Raw genomic sequence first — 21,726 nt, 5'->3', positions numbered from 1 at the left:
GGATTAAGTTTAGACCAGTTTTTTAAACGATTTTGTTAGTGAGTTTTCCAGTGATGACGATCTAAACCTCACTGTTTAAACAACCACTACACCCCTCCACTCCTACGACCCCTGGCCAAAAAAGTCAGTTTTAGATCACTTATTCAATTAGTTTCTTCATAATGCCTAGACTCGCTTCATTTTCAAACCACTGTCTATACTCGTGTATAAGCCGAGTTTCCCAGCACATTTTAAATGTGGTTTTGGTGGCAAAATTAGGTGCCTCCGCTGATGTTTGGGGTCGGCTTATACTCGAGTATATACGGTACTTGTGTTTTGACAGCCGTTTGAACTTCAAAAGTGAGGTGAAATGTTAATTTCATCATTCTGCCTGTCTTACTTGGATAAGTTTTTGACTACAGGACAAAAGTTTGGCAGTTGACATTTTCACAGCAGGAGCACCTTGGAAGACAGGCCTGGTGATGTGTTTCCAAGCGGCCATAGCCTTGAAAACACCCTGGATCAGCTCTACTCTGCACACATGGGGCCACCATGATCTTACATGTACAAATAGCAAACATGATCGATTCAGCTGCTTAATAATCTTGTGTTTTGCACAAATAGCCCCCCACCCATCCTTTCTCTTATTTTTGAATCTAGGACTTGAAAAGTTGTATATATGTAGTTGTTTCCCTTAAATCTCTTCCGAATTATGTTGTTTCAGGATACATACAGTTCTTATTTAGCCGTATCTAAGTACTTTCCTACTACTGTAAAGATTCATGTTCTCAGAAACCCACAGGGGCAGTTCTACTTGGCCCTGGAAGGTCACTGTGAGTCAGAATTGACTTGATGGCAGTGAGTTTGGTCACGCGGTTCTCAACCTTCCTAATGCTATGACCCTTTAATATAGTTCCTAATGTTGTGGTGACCCCCAACCATAACCATAACATTATTTTTGTTGCTACTTCAAAACTGTAATTTTGCCATGGTTATGAATCAGGCAACCCCTGTTAAAGGGTCGTTCGACCTCCAAAGGGGTCGTGACCCACAGGCTGAAAACTGCTAAGCCATTTCAGCTATTTTTTAAAAAAAGCAGCACCTGTATCAGGTGAAGGTGATTGTGGTGAAGAATTTGTTGTGACTAGAGGTTGGTTTAACTGTTTCAAGTGAGGGCCATGTATGGAACGCTGAAACGGGGCTCCAAAGATGGCTGGTGACTGCCTCATTGAATATGCGTGGCTCTCCATAGCTCGGCCAACAACTCAACCCCCACACCAGCCTCCTCAAAGAGCTCATGAGACTCCTCTTCCGAGTCTCCGTTCCAGAATTTCGACCTGTTCTCAGTTACCCTGAGAAATTCTGTCTGTCTCCCTTTCTCTTCATCAACCATGAAGAACCACATAGAAGCCCTACAATTAGAGGGCCGGTAGGAGTTGTCCCTAAGAAAGAGCTACCAACCTACAGGATAGAATTTTCCCAAGAAAATATAATACAGAATCTCTGGTGCCAATCCACCTTTCCCTTGGTCAAAAATGGGCAGATACAATTTTATTTCTTATTTTTAATAGACTTTAAACGTATTTTGTGAAAGGTCTGCATTTGCCAAGAAACCATGTTATGATTATCACACCCTAGTAATGGATTTTGGCGTGTACTCTTTGAGGATAGAGCAAAAATAGAGACTGATGGTTGGTGTAAAAAAAAATTCATTATCTGAGATACAGTGTCTTTTGTCTTTTTGTGCTTCATTTGGTGGGTTGGTTTTATTCTTTCAGTGCAGACTGGCCATCTCCACATGACAGGAAACACTGTCACCAACTGAGCCAGTTTTATGTCCGAGAACTTCACCTCTCAGACAAATCTCCAAGCTCTCAAAGCTCTTAGGTTCAAAGTCTTATTATTTCTTTGGTGCATCTTGATTCTGTTTTCTTTCTTTGGATCAATTATGTGAGACCACAAATAGGGCCATTTCTATTGATCTGGTAGCTCTTTTTCAAGTTAGCCATCAGATGTAAAGAGAGAAGTTACGGAATAGTAATCAGCTATTCTCAAGTATCTACTATTCTTTTGCCAGAAGAATTACATGGTTTACACCCCAGTTTATCAATAATTACATTGATCACCTGTTACATGTAATAATAAATGAGAGCCTGTCAAACGCTGAAAGGTTGAAAATACAGAGAATTCTTAACTTTTAGAATTTTGAGATATTTTATCCTTTATCATTTAACTAAAAAATGTAGTTTCAAAAAAAGAATGAGTTTTCAGAAAATATAGTATTTTAGAGTTTTCACTAAAACAAAACCAAAAAATGAATATAATCAATAAAACTGGAATGGTTTAAAAGATCAAAATTAACAACTTGCATATTAAATATAGTAGTAAAACTGTATAGTTTTATCACCTATCTAGCAATTCTTTAGTATAAATCGTTTGTACGTGACTACTAACCTAGAGGTGGTCAGTTTGAGCCCACCCAAGGTGCCTCAGAAGAAAGGCCTGTCAGTCTGCTTCTAAGAAGGTTACAGCCAGGAAAACCATTTGGAAGAGTTGTAGAACACATGGAATTGCTATGCGTTGTTGTGAACTCAACTGCAACTGGCTTTTTGTTGTTGTTACTGTAACTGTATATATAACTAATATGTATATGAGACTATAATCTTTGTAAATAACGATACATTTAGATGCTGTCTCAGGCCACTGGACGAACATTAATTTCTGTGTGTCCAGAGTGAAGCCATAAAAACAAAGCATATTAGAATTGCCTCTATTACGATTTTTGTAATATGTATAATATGTGTATAAAAAGGAGCCCCGGTAGTGTTGTGGATATAAGTTGGGCTGCTAACCATAAAGTCAGCAGTTCAAAACCACAAGCAGTTCCTTGGGGGAAATGCGGGACTTTCTACTCCTGTGAAGAGTGACAAACAGAAACTCACAGGGGCAGTTCTATCTTGTCCTACAGGGTCAGTATCAACTTGAAGGCAGTGAGTTTGGTTTTTTTGGTATGGTATGTATAAAGCTTTGTGCTTCAAAAGTCTGACTTATAGCACTCAAGTGACTATCTTATGTAACTGCTATCACAATTGTTGTCTTGGAGAATCTCGGCCTTTAGAAATAAAAGAACGGAGCATCTCTGGAAAAGAGTAGTCATGCATGGGTAAGATTCCTTAAGAGAGGTTAACTGCTTAAAAGATTGTTAGTTTAGGCACAACCTAAATGTTTTGCCCTTGCATATTTGAGATCAGCCAGTTGAGATTTACTTCAGCTAAAAACATATTATCTTAAAATGCAAAAATAGCCAACATTTGTGGGATTTATTAACTATTTACGCCCTGCTGTGAATTTTTACTGGCTTTAGATTATTGTCTTAAAAATCAACTGTGTGGCTGAAAGTGGACTTTGGGGCCAGGGCATGGTGCCCCAACAGACTGGACTGGAAAACGCTCCTAAGGAACAGCAAACGATCCCTGAACTAACTACAAGCTTTTCTCTTGTGAACTGTTTTGTTCTGTTCTTTGTCAGTGGTTTGTTTTTGTTGTTTTGTTGTCTGGTTGTATACTGTTGCTTTGTTTTCCTCTGTCTAGTTTTCGTGCATGTTAGTGACACCACAGGTCTGTCTGAATAGGACAGGCTGGATGAACTATCTGGAGGAAAAACAACAGGACCGACAGTTCTGGGGGGACTTGGGGTGGGGGTTAGGGGGGGTAAGGAAGTGGTGTTAACAAACCCAGGGACAAGGGAAAAACATGGGACCCCAAATGGTAGAGAAGGGGGAGTGGCAGGCCTGGTGGGAAATGATCAAGGGTAAGGTTGCTTAGAGAAGAGGTATACTCTAGCCCAGGTGGCGATGAAGCATGGTAGTAGGGCAGGAGGAAGGTCAAGGGAGATGGAGGAAAGAGCTAGGAGTCAAAGGGCATTCATGGAGGTCTAGACAAAGACATGTACATGCAAATATATATAGGAGGATGGGGAAATAGATCTATGTGTCTATATTTATAGGTCAAGTATTAAGGTGGCGGAAGGACCTTGGGCCTCTACTCAAACGCTCCTTCAATGCATGAATACCTTCTTTTATTAAATTGGAACTCTATTATGCTCACTCTCCCGACACAACGGCTGGAGCCAAAGTGGGTGAACAAGTAAATGTGGTGAAGAAAGCTGATGGTGCCCGGCTATCAAAAGAGATAGTGACTGGGGTCTTAAAGGCTTGAAGATAAACAAGCGGCCATCTAGCTCAGAAGCAACAAAGCCCACATGGAAGAACACACCAGCCTGTGTGATCGAGTGGTCCCAAAGGGATCAGTTACCAGGCATCAAAGAACAAAATATCATATCATTGACTGCACACCTCCATGATAGGATCGCTGAAGACAAATGGATGCATAAGCAAATGTGGTGAAGAAAGCTGATGGTGCCCGGCTATCAAAAGAGATAGTGTCTGGGGTCTTAAAGGCTTGAAGGTGAACAAGCGGCCATCTAGCTCAGAAGCAAATAAGCCCACATGGAAGAAGCACACCGGCCAGTGCGATCACGAGGTGCCAAAGGGACCAGGTATAAGGCATCATGCAAAAAAAAAAAAAAAGATATAAGTGTGTGTATGTATGTGTATATGTATATATGTATGTGTATGTATGTATATATATATATCATATTAAATGAAGGGGGAAGTGCAGAGTGGAGACCCAAGGCCCAAGTGTCGGCCAATGGAGATCCCCTCATAGAGGGGTTTAGGAGAGGAGATGGGTTAATTAGGGTGTGAGGTATTATCGATGAAGAACACAGCTTTCCCCCAGATACTGGATGCTTCCTCCCCCCAACTACCATGATCCGAATTCTACCTTGCAGGGCTGGATGGGACAGAGGCTGTACACTGGTACATATGAGGGTTGGAGGTACAGGGAATCCGGGGTGGATGATACCTTCAGGACCGAGGGTGTGAGGGACGATGCTGGGAGAGTGGAGGGTGAGTGGGTTGGAAAGGGGGAACTGATTACAAGGAGCCACATGTGACCTCTTCCCTGGGAGAGGGACAGCAGAGAAGGGGGGAAGGGAGACTCCGGATAGGGCAAGATATGACAAAATAACGATGTATAAATTACCAAGGGCATATGAGGGAGGGGGGAATGGGGAGGGAGGGGGGAAAATAAAAAAGAGGACCTGATGCAAGGGGCTTAAGTGGAGAGCAAATGCCTTGCGAATGATTGGGGCAGGGAATGTATGGATGTGCTTTATACAATTGATGTATGTATATGTATGGATTGTGGTAAGAGTTGTATGAGTCCCTAATAAAATGTAAAAGAAGAAAAGAGAAAAAAATGATTAGGGCAAAGACTGTACAGATGAGCTTTATACAATTGATGTATGTATATGTATGAACTGTGAAAAGAATTGTATGAGCCCCAATAAATTGTTAAAATAAAAAAAAATAAAATAAAAAGAAATCTCATCTTTTGAAACATCAAAAAAAAATCAACTGTGTGAGTGGGAATAAATGCTTTATGAATACCTTATGATAAGTATTTAGAAAAATTCTGAAAACAATAAATGCACATTTGTAATACTTAAGTAAATAATAAAAAATTCCAAGTTTCTTTCCAGTTCTTCCAAGAAGTGAACATTATCTTAGATTAGAAGTTTGTCCTGAGCACAAGTTTTCATTGGATGGGAAGCATGGTCCTTTTAGACCATGGAGCAAGTTTTAACGACAAGAGTGGTTTACATAGGGTGTTTAGTGATAACTGAAAGTTCTGTACACTAGGAAGAGTTGTCTATAGGTGGATGAGTGTTATGTAAAAGGAGGCAGGAAGGGCTTTTAAAAATTGCTTAGGACTAGCACTGTATGCTCAAAAGGCAAAGTAGCGTCTCTGAATCCAAAGCAGTCCGAGGTGGGGAGAGGTGATATGACTTCACCACGCATTAGCTCAGTGATGGGACTTAACCATTAACTACTATTCCTGGAGAAAAAGTGAAATTGCATCTACAATAGTATATGGGGTCTCCTTTTATTTGGAAGTTTTCATGTCTAAAATATAACTAAGTATAAATTTCATAAAAGGAACACAATACTAGCATATGTTATAAAGTGACCACTTGGCCTCAATCAAATGGTTATGTGTCAAGTGCATTTATTTTCTTTCTAATCCTTGACTCAAATCAAAACCGAAAACCAGTACAAAACAAAGTCAAAACAATCAAAGCATAGGGATAGAAGTAAAAAGAAGACAACTGGGAGTACCAAAAACTAACTGTGAACACTTAACCTCGCCATACATCTAAAATGTAAATGAATATAATCATTATTTGTTGTTGCTGCTATTAGGTGACTCGAGTCTGTTCCAACCTATAGCAATCAAATGCACACAGAAAGAAATACTGCCTGGTCCTGTCCCATCCTCTCAATTATTCTTAGGTTTGAGCCCATTGATGCAGCCACCATGTCAATCCATCTTGTTCAAAATCTTACTTTTTTGCTGCCCCGAGCTTTACCAAGCAAGATTCCCTTTTCCAAGCACTGGTCTCCCCTGACAACCGGTCCACAGTAAGTGAGACAAAGTCTCACTATTCCTTGCCTATAAAGAGCATTCTGATTGCACTTCTTCCAAGACAGATTCAATTATTCTTTTTTGGAAGTTCATGGAACATTCAATATTTTGTGCCAATACCATAATCCAAATGAATTGATTACTCTTCTGTCTTCCTCATTCAATGTCCAACATTCACATGCATATGAAAAGATTGAAAATAGCATGGCTTGGGTCAGGAGCACCTTAATCCTCAAAGGAACCACCTTACTTTTCAACCCTTTAAACATGTCTTGCAGATATCCAATACAATGTGTTATTTAAGGTGTCTTGGCTGCTGCAGCCTCCATGAGCACTGATTGTGGATCCAAACAAAATGAAATCTTTAAAGCTTTGATCTTCTCTTTCCATTTATCTTGATGTGCCTACTAGTCTAGTTGTGAGCATTTTAATTTTCTTTACATTGAGTTGCAATTCATACTAAACACAATCCTTGATTTTCATCAGTAAGAACATTATTTAGGAGGAAAAAAGCTGTCTCACAGTACACTAAAAAAGAAATTAGCTTCTGTAGTAGCAACAACAGAAAGGAGTTAACCAAAAGAATTTTTCTCATTAAAGAAAAGGAAATAAACAGGGCAAACACCTTCCCTTTTGGGGAATAGATACTATAAACAGCAGCTGCTAATTCTATGATTTCATCCACAGCAGTAAACCTCAATTGCAGGGGAAAGAAGGGAGTCCAAAGTGTCAAGTTACACATCACTTGCCTCTGACTCATAAGGTGCCAGGTGGCACAGTATGTCAGGTACTGGGCTACTGTCAGCGGTTCAAACCGAAAGGCTGCCAGCTGGAACCCACGAGTCACTCTATCAGGAGAACGATCAGGCAGTCAGCTTCCTTAAGGTTCACAGCCTGGGACACCCTGAGGAGCATTTTTTTTTCTGTCCTTATAGTCTCTATGAGACAAAATAGGCTTGTCAACAAGAGGTTTGGGGTTAAGGCCACCCAATTCTTCCTTAACCAAATACTTACCATCATCTTGCCTTTGTTGAGAATTACTGAAATTGAGAGCCATTGTTAAGATGGAAATACACTAAATTCTTTTAAGTGTGTTGGAACAACAATAAAGATGCAAATAACTGATTGTGAGCATCTCAAAAGTCACTCCCGCTGAGTCCATTTCAATTTAGAATGACTCCATAGCAAGGCAAAGAACTGCCCCTGTACAGGGGTTTCCAAGGTGGGAAACCTGTACAGAAGCAGAAAACCTCACCTTGATCCATGAAGCTGATGGTGGTTTCCAATCTGCGTTTAGCAGGCTAACTTACAATGCACTTCACTAAGAGAGCCCTCTAGAGCATTTACTTTGCACATAAATAAGATCTACTTTCTTACTGCAAACACGTTTTTTGTTAATCATGCAAATTTTGTTTTCTAGCCACCCTTGAGGCAGTGACCAAAACAAACCTGTTGCTATCAAGTCAATTCTGACTTAGAGGGACCCTGTAGCACAGAAGAGAGCTGCCCAATAGGTTTCCCAGGCAAAACAATCAAAGTAGGGTGCTCCATCTTTTTCCAGTAAAGCAGTTGAGCCTTCTGCTTCAGTGAACTGGTGTTCAAATGCCATTTTCTGCAAATACTTGTATGCTTTTCATTTTTTAACATACCGACATAAATAATGGGCACATGCGCATAGCACACAAAAAACTAACAATCAGGGGTTTTCAAAAACATTGAAACACGTTTTATTCATACAAAAATAGGGTAAGTGAAAATTATGATTAACAATCTCTGAAAAGACTGAAATGCAAACCAGTCTGTTATCTGTAACTATAATAAAGTAGAAATTCTTAAGGCCAGAGTTATTCTAGAAAAGTAAACACAGGTATCAGCATCATCAAAACAAAAAATTTTATCATAGTGAATAGGGGGGGGGGAATGTGGAGTGGAGACCCAAAGCCCATTTGCAGGCCACTGGACATCCCCCTTACAGAAGGGAGGAGATGAGCCGGTCCGATGTAAGAACGATGAAAAATACAACTTTCCTCTAGTTCCGAAATGCTTCCCCCCACCCCACTATCATGATCCCAATTCTACCTTACAAATCCGGCTAGACCAGAGGATGTACACTGGTACAGATAGGAACTGGAAACACAGGGAATCAGGGGTGTGAGTGGCGATACTGGGAGGGGAGAGGCAGGGTGTGTTGGAAAGGGGGAACCGATTTCAAGGATCTACATGTAACCTCCCCCCTGGGGATGGACAACAGAAAAGTGGGTGAATGAAGGAAAGCATCGGACAGTGTAAGACATGACAAATTAATAATTTATAAATTATCAAGGGTTCATGCGGGGGGAGCGGGGAGAAAGAGGGTAAAATGAGGAGCTGATGCCAGGGGCTTAAGTGGAGAGCAAATGTCTTGAGACCGATGAGGGCAATGAACGTACACATGTACTTTACACAATTGATGTATGTCTGTATTGTGATAAGAGTTGTATGAACCCCTAATAAAATGACTAAAAAATATAAAAATTAAATTTAAACATTTTTAAAAAGAAAGATACACAATTCAGATTGCTGACAGTTTGTCCTATGATTTACCAATGTTTACTTACTAATTTAAGGCAATATTCTCTTTTGAAATATAATTATCTCCTTAAGAGCCAATATTTTGCCTTTTTAAAGTAATACACAATTAAAGAAATGACTGGCAATCAAAAATATATGAAACAAAAGGTATAAACTCCCTTACCACCCACCCACCTACCTCCACTGCTCAAAGATAACCACTGTAAATTAATTTGCAGTGTTATCTACCAAGATCTGCTCCTAAACATGGACAAAGTTTGTATGTACAAACCAGCAGCTCAAAGAGTACTAGATTGTTGCTCTTGTTACCTGCCTTCAAGTCAGTTTCATCTCACAGGACCCTATGTACAACAGAACTAAGCACTGCTTGGTCCTGTACCAGGCTCAAAATTTTCTATGTTTGAGGCGACCCTCCAGAGCCACTGTGTCAATCCATCTTGTCCAGGGCCGTCCTTTTTATCCCTGCCCTCCTACTTTACCAAGCATGATGTCCTTCTCCAGGGACTGGTCTCTCCTGATAACATAACCAAAATAAGTTAGTCAAAGTCTTACCATACTTGCCTAAGGAGCATTCTGACTGTACTTCTTCCAAGACAGATGTTTATTCTTTGACAGTCCATAGTACTTTGAATATTCTTCACCAGCACAATTCAAATACATCAATTCTTCTGTTTTCCTTATTCAATGTCCAACTTTCACATGCATATGAGGCAATTGAAGATATCACAGCTTGGGTAGGGAGCACCTTAGTCCTGAAAGTAATCTTCTTGGTTTCACTCACTTTAAAGAGGCCTTATGCAGCACATTTGATCTCCTGACTGAGGCTTCCATGAGCATGATTATGGGTCCAAGCAAAACAAAATCCTTGACAACTTCAATCTTTTCGCCATTTATCATGATGTTGCCTATTAATATAGTTGGGAGGATTTTTGTTTTCTTTACATTGTGTTGTAATCCTTACTAAAAGCTGCAATGTGCCTCAAGTACTCATCACTTTCAGCATGTAAGGTCATGTCATCAGCATATGTCTGGCTGTTAATAAGCCTTCCTCCAATCCTGATGCAGAATTCTTCTTTATATCATCCAGCTTCTCTGATTATTTGCTCAGCATACAGATTGAATCAGTATGGTGACAGGATACAACCCTGAAGCACACTGTTAGTGATTTTAAACCATGCAGTATTCCCTTGTTTGGTTCATACAACTGCCTCTTAATCCATGTATTGGGCCCATGAATATAACAAAGTGTTCTGGAACTCCTGTTCTTCTCAAGATTATCCATAGTTTGTTATGATTCACACAGTCAAAATGCCTTTGCTAAATCAGTAAAACACAAGTAGACATCTAATATTCTCTGCTTTTAGCTAAGACCTATATCTCTGTGCGATAGTTTATTGTGCCAGCCTGGCTGATAAATACAAGTAGGATTAATTGAAGGGCGGAGGGATAAAAGGCTCCGTGAGCCTCGCCTTGCTTGTTCTGTGCCTCAATTTAAAGGGGTACACTACCTGTGGGATGCCTAGCCTGTGGACTGTGTCGCTGCAAATTGAGGTCCCTTTAATCCCACACGATTGGAATGTTCATCTCTGGAGCTGGGGACCGACAGTTGGTGACAGTTGGGGACCTGCCTTGCTGTTTGCTGCCTGGATATATATAGCCCAACTCTCTCTACAGAAAGGGACTGGCAACTGGCGGCTCTCAAGCCCTAAAGGACTGCTAGTGTCTCACTGCTTTATAATTTAACTGTTAATTTCTTGTATTATCTATCTGTATATAATTTAACGGTTCATTTATTGTATTATAGATCTATCTTTATAAATATATTTATATGTAATTACTAGCGATCTGGTTTGTCTCTCTAGAGAACCCTGTCCAACACACCCTGGTTCCACATCCTCTTCTGAACCCAGCCCGAACCTCTGGTAGCTAACTACTTGTCAACTTACGGCAGCAACCATTGGTGAATGATCTTCAGCAAAATTTTGCTTGCATTTGTTATCAGTGATACTGTTCTATACTTTGAGAGTTCTGTTCGGCCATCTTTTTTTTTTTTAAGAATGGGAACAACTAAAGATTTCTTTAGTCAATTGGCTAAGTATTTATTTCCAAATTTCCTAGCATACAGAGGGATACCCAAATAAAAAACAAAACAAAACAATTCCGCTGGACAGTTTTCATAGTATGTATTTTCATAGTACAGGTTACAAGGACAGCGCTATGGGAAAAACTCAAGTGTACGAGTGGTTTTCTCATTTCAAAAAAGGTGAAAAGTAAATTGATAACGAGCCTCGTTCTGGACGTTCATCAACTTCCTAAATGGACAAAAATGTCAACTAAATTTGTACACTTGTGCTCAAAGACTGATGATGATGGGCCACCGAAGAGATGGGGGCGTTATCTGGACTAGCGTAGAGCTTGGTTCAGCGAATGTTAATGGAAGATTTGGGAATGAGAAGGGCACTGCAAAATGTGTGTCCTCGGTTCTGACTGCCCAGGAAAAAGAGCGGAGAGTGGAAGCATGCTGTGGTTTGAATGAACAGCTCCGAACTGACCCAGACTTTGTTTCCCCAAGGTCATTATTGGTGACGAGACATTATTTTATTACTACGACCTTGAAAGCAAACATCAATCAAGCCAGTGGAAGAGGCCATTGTCACCTTGCCCAAAAAAGCTTGTCAAGTGAAATCAAAGACAAAGACAATGCTCACTTGTTTTTTTTATGTGAGGGGGATAGTACACTTGGAATTTATTCCACCAGGTGAGACTGTTAATGAAGTTTTCTATTTAGAGGTTCTGAAAAGATAGTGTAACAGTGTGTGTGGGGGGTGGAGGGTGGGGGAGACCTGATTTGTGGCAGTTTGCCACCAAGACAATGTATCTGCTCATGCAGCCATCTCAGTTAGCCAATTTTCGGTAAAAATCTTGCCCCCCACACACCTGACTCACCTAACCTTTCTCCGTGGGACTTTTGTTTGTTTGTGCAAATGAAGAGAGGCATGAAAGGACAAAGATTTGACAACATAGAAGAGAAGAAGGAAAAAAACAAAGGAGGTGCTGTCAGCCATCCAAACAGTTTAAGTTTGAAAAATGTTTCCAAGAATGGAATCGCAGATTTGACCAATGTATTAGTGTAATGGAGAGTGCTTTGAAGGTGATATGGTTGTTTTGTAAAAAGATTTAAATACATAGCTTTGAAGAAAAGAAGATTCCAGGTTTTGGGGGTACCCCTCGTAAACAAGTGAGCACTTCCAGTACTTCATTAGCTTTTTGAAATATTTCAATTGGTATTCTATCGGTTCCTGGAAGATTTATTTGGTTTTAGATTAATGCTTTCAGTGCAGTTTAAGCACCCTCCTTCAGTACCATTGGCTCTTGCTAAAAAGCTACCTCTGGAGAACACTAACTGAAATTCCCTTGTGTGACTACCATCATTAAAAATCAATCTCCATCTTTACATGCTAGTCAATTGCTCAAGATGAGCACATAACCTAACCACTCAGCAGGACAAAAGGAGACATTTGCTGGAGTTTTCTAGCACGGTGGTGCCTCACACTCTCTTTTCCTTCAGTCCCTCCTCCTCCTCCTCCTTGTTCTTTCTCTTCCCTTCTCTTCCTCCCGGATCCCCCAAACCTACTCACAGAAAAGACAATCATTCTTCTCCAGGATTGTGGGGATATAAAGATAGGAAATCTGGAGCTGAAGAGGTAGACAAGATTTTACTGAATGAAACCTGAAGATAAAGGAAGTAAAAGAAACAGCGCCCATAAAATGGACGAGGAAGATATTTGACCCTCAAGTCAAAACACACCTAGACTTTTCAGCCCTTGAAAGCCATTGAGGTGGACTGTCTGTCACTAGCAATGAAACTGGGATAGAATCTTGCATGGGTGACTATGCTTCAGTGCTCAGGCACCATTTTATTACATTTCAACAAAACTATTCGTCAAGTTGTGATTTAATAATAATTTTGATGTTTGAACAAAATCTTAAGATGAATTTCACTTAAGGCTGAAATTCTCTTATAAAACTCTTTAACTTCAAATCATTCTAAAATCGTGTTCATCATCAATACACATCTGATTAACAGAAATAAAAATTCAATTCATTAAATAATTACCATGTCGTAGAAACTTGTAAGAAATGGCTAATGCTCGGGAATGATAACTGAAGGGGGAAAAAAAAGCTACAGCAGAATAAAACTGTAAAGCTAAAGTAATATCCTGGCACTGGGTTTCCTATTTTTAGCATCTTCTGGAATGAAAGTTACTCATTTAAAGATATTCTTTGTGGTACTAGGCATTGGTGCAATCATTTAATTTAAAATGATCATATAAATACAAAAAGACATGTTTATCTATAAATTACCTAACAGTCAATTGTTTAACACATAACCTTATTTTTTTATAAAGGGAAAATAACTTACCTCAATTGTTTCGCATAGTTCTGTTCAATTTCTATCCTCTCTTTAACAAATTTGGCATATCTTTCCAGGAAGTCAATTCCCCATTGTGTATGCTTGTCTAAGCTGTCGAACTGATCCTAAAAATGGAAGTTAAAAATGCATTAAAAATCTAACATTTTAACCACAAATGTTATCCAGCTTCTGATATTTATACAAGGGAGCACCTCCCCAAAATTGTTTTGGTGTTGAGGGGGGACTGTGCATTTGGAGTTCGTTCCACCAGGTCAGACTATTAAAATCAAGCTTTCTATTTAAAGGTTCTGAAAAGATTATGTAACAGTGTGCAACAAAAAAAGGCCTGATTTATGACAGATAGGGGCCTGGTTTTGCCACCAGGACAATACACCTGCTCATGCAACCATCTCAGTGTGCTAGTATTTGGCCAAAAAAAACACCATGTTTCTCTTGACCCACACACCTGACTCACCTAACCTCCTCCATGCTACTTTCTTTTTGTTTTCACAAAGAAGGACATGAAAGGACAGCAATTTGATGTCACAGAAGTAAAGAAAAAAACGAGGGAGGTGCTGTCAGCCATCCAAACAGATGAGTCTGAAAAATGTTTCCAGGAGTGGAATTGCAGATTTGACAAATATATTAAGTGTAATAGAGAGTACTTTGAAGGTGCTACGGTTGTTTAGTGGTTGCCAAGAAGCAAAAGACCAAGCAGGTGGTGAACTTCCTGTTTCGAAAAAGGCCCATGAATTTTGACATGAGGCAAGGTATCAGATGCCCAAGAGATTTTACCCATTTTGTCAGATGGTCCCACTATTTCTAGTTGCCGCGACACCTGATGATTCTCTACACAAGCCCGAAAGTGCCACCCAACATCAACCAGTTAGTTCATCCAGGTCCTAGACCTTCAAGCGGAGTCTGTTGTCAGAAGGGAAGAAAGCTGCTAGTGAAGGGACACCCTCCACCAAGAGACTACCAGTCCTGCAGGCCAGAGTTAACACTGTTACCAGCTATTGGAAACCAAGGATGCTCAGCTAGTTGTGAACGTGCTTAACTGGGCCCCCTGCAGCTGGTTGTTCTCTTCCTGCTAGCCTTGTGTCCTAAGACAGAGGTCCCCGACTGCATCATCAAGAGGACAGCCCAATTAGGGCAGCTGGTTCACAAGAAAACCTGCAATACTGTCACCTTCACACACGTGAACCCAGAAGATAGAGGAGCCCTGGCTAAGCTGGGCAACACCGTCAGCACCAACTAAAACCCTATATATAACCACAGATATGATGAGACATGCCATCATTGGAGTGGCAACATCCTGGACCAAGCTGGAAAAGTCCAAGGTCACAGAACTTGCTACAAAACTGAGGTAATGCACACGGCTGGTTTTCTATATATAAAATTAAAATTAGTCATTCAGCCTTCATCCATTTGTCACCATGGGTTGTGGTGTGCACATGTGTGGAGACCAAGGTAAACATGTACAGAGCTGTGTGAACAAAGCTCGTAATGTGTGTGTGTTAGTTCAACGACAAAAGCCAGGGTGCTTAATTCTGAACCACCTCAGCTGGATTACTGGGAGAGAAATAAAGGCACTTAGGGGGAAAAGAGCCTCCTGAAATTGTATTTGACCGTCTAAAACAAGACAACAGCGTTGATTTGTGCCTTAAATACTAATAGGGAATCAACTTTCCTGTATTTTTAGATAGCACATATAAATAAAGTACTAAACTCTTTTCTACTTATCTCAGTGGATCATCTTGTAGGCCCTGCTTTGAAGACCCCGGCTTTAAATTATGCATCATCCGTTACCTGATTTATATCAAGTCCTTCCTACCCAACTGGAATAGTCTTGCTGTTCTGTTCTCTGTCATCTCATCTTTTCTGGTATACATGATTCCACTTTCCTATTTAAAGAACAATCTTCTGAATTAAATTCAAACTCTACTTCTCTAAAGACACATGTTCATCGATTTTGAGCTCTTGCAGGATTTCCAAAGAAAAGTTGAATCATCTACAGGGTTACATTCATGCTGCCATTACACTGAACATATACTTGAACTATATCTACTATTAGCTCTCCATAGGTATTTTTAAACTGGGCCATGTAACAAATTTATAAATGCTCAACTAATCAGAAATCTGAGGGCTAGTCAAATTTTACTTTTCAGTTACTAAAGGTTAACAAACTTTCTTTGAATACAATGCTGGTTGTTATATTCTTGGTAATGCTGACAAGACTTTTTAAATTATCACTGGATAATTGCTCAAGTAGAAAGTACAAGAGAATCCCAATAATTGAATGAATTATGACTGAGGCTTTACTATACTTTTTAATTAAATTATTGTTAATTGCTGTCAAGTCTCTAATCAGTAACAACCTTCTATGTAACAGCTAGTTCCCAAATAAAAGCCAAATAGAATAGATAGCAACCAGCTTTAAAAAGTTGCAAAAGTTTGGTTACATATGAAACATATTCTTTGTTCTGCAAGCACTATGAAAACAAAATCTGATTTGAAGGCAGGAAAGTATTTCTAAAAGTCTTTTAATAGAAAATTTAAAAATCATACCACAATATATATGTAAATATTTTCTTTTCACTTCACAGATTGTAAATAAGCATTAATTGGAAATGTAAATTACACAAACATATTTAAAATGCAGAAGAATCATTATTTATTGTTAAGATAATTTTGTTTAATCTACTGAATAACATCTTGGGTTTTTGGCTACACAAGAGATTTATAATACATTCAGAAGCAGCACAATTATTGATGTTCAAACTGAATGAGTTAAATTTTAAAAGTGAACAGAAAAACTAACTTAGTAATTTTACACAAATGATAATAGTAAGAAATCCAAACTCTATCCACATCGGAAAGGTTAAAATACTCGGTCAACAAATAAAATTTAAGTCACCTTTTTCTCTAAGCAGAATCGAATATGAACAGATCCATTTTTAATGTTTCATTGTGAATTAGGTGAAGGTTTTTACAGAGCAAATAAAGAGTTTCACATTCAAGAATCTATACACATTTTATTTCAATTCATTCACTGCAATCCCCTCAATGTACCCCCACTTGTCTCATTTCCTGTTTCTTGTTTCCATTCATCCTTCTTTGCTAAGCCTCTGAACTCTTACCTGTTATAAATACTGCCCTTTTGATCTCAAATGCTTGATTATTCTAAGGTGATTGAACCTCACAAGTGTTACTGTCTCCTAACAACCTTACAGGACAGGTAGAACTGCTCCCATGGGTTTCCGAGACGGTAACTGGTTGGGAACAGAAAACCCCATCTTTCTTGTTCCGATCACTTGGTGATTTCAAACGCTGACCTTGTGGCTCAGCCCAACAAGTAATTGACAGTGAGTCTGTTTTGGTGAGTGTTACTGTACTCCTTATAGATCGGTCTGTTGTTTGGCTGAAAAATTGAGCCAAAGTTATGAATTAACTTCCAGGCCTGCGGGGTGACGAATTGCCCCAGTCTTACAGATTCCACCAATCTCCATCTGACCGGTAGGCCTACTCTTTTTTTGGTGGTTTTGAATTTTGTTTCATATCTCTCCTACTCTATTCACAACCTTCAAGGGCAGTTGATGGTGGTAGCTGGGCACTATCTAGGTCAGTGTTCCTAAAGTGGGTGATACTGCCCTTTTGGGGGCGCTGGAATAATATGGGATTTGGGGTGGGAAACGGCTGCAAACAAAACCCCAGCGAGCTATACTTTATCCAGACTATGGGCTATAGAATAAAAGCTTTTAATATCAGGGAAGTGCTGGTAAATTCTTTTAGGAGAAGTAAGCCAAGTAAGTTTGCGAACCTATGATCTAGTTCTGCTCTCAGGGTCATAAAGAGTGATGGTCCATTCACCCACTGAACTAATTATTTCCATGTCTTTCGATTCCATCACTCTTCTCAAGACAGAGACCAATACTTGCACCTTAGATGGCCGTCCACAAGTTTTTAAGATCCCAGTCATTTGGCATTTACAAATTGTTTCCATATATATTACAGATGTTACCTGCAATACCCGACTGATAAGGTGTTTTACAAATGAAGAAATCAAATTTTTGAAATTTAAATATTCACTCAATGTTTTGACTCTGAAATTCTTCTACTAAGACACTGTCATTTTAATAATTAGCAGTTATTTGTAAATAAAGGTCCCGGTCCCCTCATTCTATAAAGTTGGAAACTAATGCTCAGAAATATTTAAGCAATTCACCTATACTTGGCCAGCAACCAAACAAAATATTTAGATTGCATCTTAAAGCCACTGTCAATGAAAAGAGAAATCACTGCCAGTTTCATCGTCCAGTCATCAATATTAAGTGACTGTGTTGTGAAAACTGTTGTTAAAAATGATTCACCTCTTCTCCTTAAGCTGTCTCCTTTGCCATAAGACTAGATAAAACGGAGGGTGCACTGCTACCAGTACTGTTGGATCAAGGACCTAATAATAGACAGATCTTGATCAGGAAGAAAGAGAAACCTAAAACAGAAGTTTAAATTGTCATAGAAACCAGACTTATCAGAACTACTGAACCCAAGTGGATCCCTAAATCTATTGTCTGGAAACATTTTTTAAGTCTTGAACTGAAACTACCCCATGAAGCCATTTGTAAAGGAAACAGTTCAACTCTGATAGTAGACGATGTTTCTGCTTGGAGCATCGCTCTTTCAAAGAACTATCTCTCTGTATGAGGTCCCACTGGCAACAGTGACACTGTAAAGCAAATGAGAACCTTAAGGAAGGGCGGAGGCCCAAATTAACAGTGGTGAAACAGTATGCGTAGACAGTGAGACTGGGGATGCCTGCAGAGTAGGTCACCTTTGTCAGTGAACTGCAGATGTAAAAATTGTTGAAAGGGTGTGTTTTGTTATATATTTTTTCAAATGTATTTTTAATCAAAATTTTCAAACATAAAGATACACCACCTTCACCAGCAAAGAAATATACAGCTGAAACAATCTGTTGGTCTCAGGAAACAATAATCAAAGAAACACATCAAAACTCTCAAGATTAAATGTTACTTGATCCAATTTTATTTAGCTACTTCAACTCTCTTTAAAGGTCAGCCAGCCTTTCTTCAGTAATCATCTCTCTAACAATTAAAACAACTCCAGAAGTGTGATATGAGACATGCAGACTGGAAACCAAAAAATGATTTTAAATATAATAAAAAGTAACAACAACACTAGATTCCTTAACACTAGGTTTACTGCACGTGTCACTTTGAAACATTTCAGTTTCCTCAACAAAATCACAGAAACCTTTTACACTTACCTCCTGCCATTATGCTGACTTTTATCCATTTAATGAGACAAAATATATATCCAAATTCATTTTTTTGCCAAGTTGTCTAATCTCAAAATTCTCTGTATGGCATTACCTATCTCGAAGGATACATGTCAATTTGAATTGAACTTAAAATGAGTATTAATCCTAGGAAATCAGTTTCATTCATGAAAGCAGTACTTTAGGAATAAATACAAACATAGTCAAGAAATTCTTAGGAAGTAAACATCCAACGTAAAGCCAAACAGTGCAGTGGAGATAGTCATTCTGAGTGACCCAAGTGACCCTTATGAAACATTGAAGCCAGTATCTCAAATGTTGTATCATGGTAAATAGTATAAACTCTATATAAATATATAGTATCACAGTTTTACTTACAAATTAATAGTATATAATTTTAATAAGTTGTTATTTAAAGAAAATGTATAGTTTCATTCACATCAATTTGACTTGTGTCTGTAGATAGGAATGCAAATGTCCAAAAACCTAAGATATAAAACATAATAATTAAAAATATACAAAGTCTTAGATCTTCAAAGGCAGTAGCCAGCCCCTATTAATTTCAAAACCTAAGAAGTAAAAGTCAGCAATCGTACAATTCTGTTTAACGAGATTTATCTACGGAATCATAATGGGGGGGGGGGAACCAACACAGATCCAGAAATGGCTTTTTTTTTAATATGTGGCACCAGAAATAGCTTTTGGGCTCCCATTAAATCCTAGTTCCAACTGAAAACCAATCCGTTCTTACATCTTGGGCCTGCTCCATACTCACTTTCACAAAATTATCAATGAAGATAGGGTGCCACAGCGAAGTGTGGCGAAGAAAGCAGATAGTGCCTGGCTAGCAGATAAAATAGCACCTGGGGTCTTAAAGGCTGGTTTCCAAAGAAGCAGCCAACTAAATGAGATGTCAAATAAGTCCAGGTGGATATCCCACACAAGGGTTACACAGAAGAGACAATTCAACCAGGGTAGTAGCGTATAGCACTGAAAAAACATACATCATTTCTCTAGTTCCTGAATGTTTCCTCCCACCCACTACCATGACCCAGTTCTCCCTTACAAATCCAGCTAGACATGAATATGCCCGTTGGTACAGATAAGGGCTCTCGTGGAACTCACAATAAAACCCTCAGGAACAATAGTGGAAGTAGTGATGTCATGAGGATACGGGATGGTGAGGGTGTGGGGCAGAAAGTTTGGCTATATAGCCCACCCTTCAGGGGTACGAATGACAGAAATGTGGGTGAAGGGAGACAAGAAACCGGGTAAGACACTAAATAACAACAATAACATATAATGGATCAAGGATTCATGAGGGTGGGAGAATCAGGGGGTGTGGAAAAGAGCTGATATCATGGGTTCTAATAGAAGATGCTTTGGAAATGTTGATGGCAGCATATGTACAAGTGTGCTTAATACAATTGAATGATGGATTGTCATAAGACTTGTAAGAGCACCCCCCCAATGAAATGATTGATTAAAAATAAGTAAGTCCACATGGAAGAACCACACCATCATCAGTCACCAAAGGAAGGTAAACCATATAAACCAATTCAAAGGAGGGATTAGTATGAGAGCCTAAATTGTGAGAACCCAGTACACAGGAGATATGGTTCAGAGTGGGATCTCAAGATTCATTTGTGAAACTACAAAGGAAATAAAAGTCTCCAGAGAACTCTGTCTATCTACAACTGAGGGTGAAAGGAAAGTGGTTACTAAGCAGAGAGCTTTGGGGAGATGAGTTTAGAAGATCAAAAGGGTAAACCTGACTTGAACAGCTAAAAATGTGTCAGTAGATCCCCCCTACAATGCAGGCTGGACCTAAATTTCCTAAATCATCTGTATCTTTGGTTTGCATTATTATTCTGTCTGGTTTTTGCTTGTCCATACTAAGATGTACCTCAGAACTGACACGTCATTAGAGGTCACCCTCTTGAAGTTGTGTTATGTTTTTCCCATTTTTTGATATATAAAACCCAGGATGGAAGATCACCTAAAGAGACAGCAAGTAGAACAGGATTTCCAGATTGGGGTGGGGGGACACAGACTGATTGTTGCAGCAACTGTACAATTCTTCTTGACATGACTGAACCATGGAATTATTATCTATATTAATAATTAAAATTGTAATAAAAAGTAAAAGTCAGTATTCTAAAATATTATATGGATTAGAAACAAAAATAATAAATCGTCAAAACAGGTAACTGACCTTTACTTCCTTATTCTACCTTTAACACTGTCTTTATTCTAAGAGAACTAATTTTCAGATTATATCCAACTTTATATATATATGTACATATATATATTTACCTTATGTCTTCATTTCCTTTTTCAACACATTCTTCCCACAGTTTCTGTGAAATTTATCTCTCCGTTAAAGGAGTTGCCAAAATTAAATCCTATCATTTCATATTTGAATTCACATAAAATCTCATTTCCCATTCCTCTAGTCATTCATTCTTTACTAGTTTTGTAAAATATATGAAATTAATTTACTTTATTCAGTTGGGGAGGCAAGGAAGCTTCTTAAACTGGTATCAGCACCACTTAAATGTCCACACTATGTAGCATAACACAAATGACTCAGATAGTGTGTGCAATTGCATTCAGTGTGATAATAAACACATTACCTAATCTTATTTTTATCTAAGAACAATAGTTTTAATTGAAAATAACCATTTTGTGTATCACAAAATGTTATATGTATTTTTTAGAAGTCACTACTTAATATTCAAGCCGTGTTTTTCTAATTACTTTGACACTTAGCCTTGCATCTAAATGAGGTCCCAATAAAGTACTTCTGGTAAAAGTACTTTTGGTAAAACACCAAGGGTCACACCATTGAAAAAGGGACTTCCTTCGCTAAAGAGAGGAATAATGACTTTGCTGTCCTAGTTTGGGTTTACTCT

The 21,726-nt window shown here is 38.8% G+C and overlaps 1 protein-coding gene across 2 annotated transcripts in view; it reads right to left on the bottom strand.

The window, feature by feature from the left end:
* FNBP1L (formin binding protein 1 like) overlaps positions 1–21,726 on the bottom strand; it is a 104,144-nt gene that overhangs the window by 47,440 nt on the left and 34,978 nt on the right. For both annotated transcript variants that reach the window (XM_075558517.1, XM_075558525.1), the window contains exon 2: positions 13,522–13,637. In XM_075558517.1, the coding sequence (XP_075414632.1) occupies positions 13,522–13,637 (116 nt within the window). The remainder of the gene's footprint in view (positions 1–13,521; positions 13,638–21,726) is intronic.

This window comes from Tenrec ecaudatus, chromosome 1 (genome assembly GCF_050624435.1).
Source record: "Tenrec ecaudatus isolate mTenEca1 chromosome 1, mTenEca1.hap1, whole genome shotgun sequence".
In the NCBI taxonomy this organism is placed as follows: Eukaryota; Metazoa; Chordata; class Mammalia; order Afrosoricida; family Tenrecidae; genus Tenrec; species Tenrec ecaudatus.
This window is presented reverse-complemented; position numbering and strand designations above follow the sequence as displayed.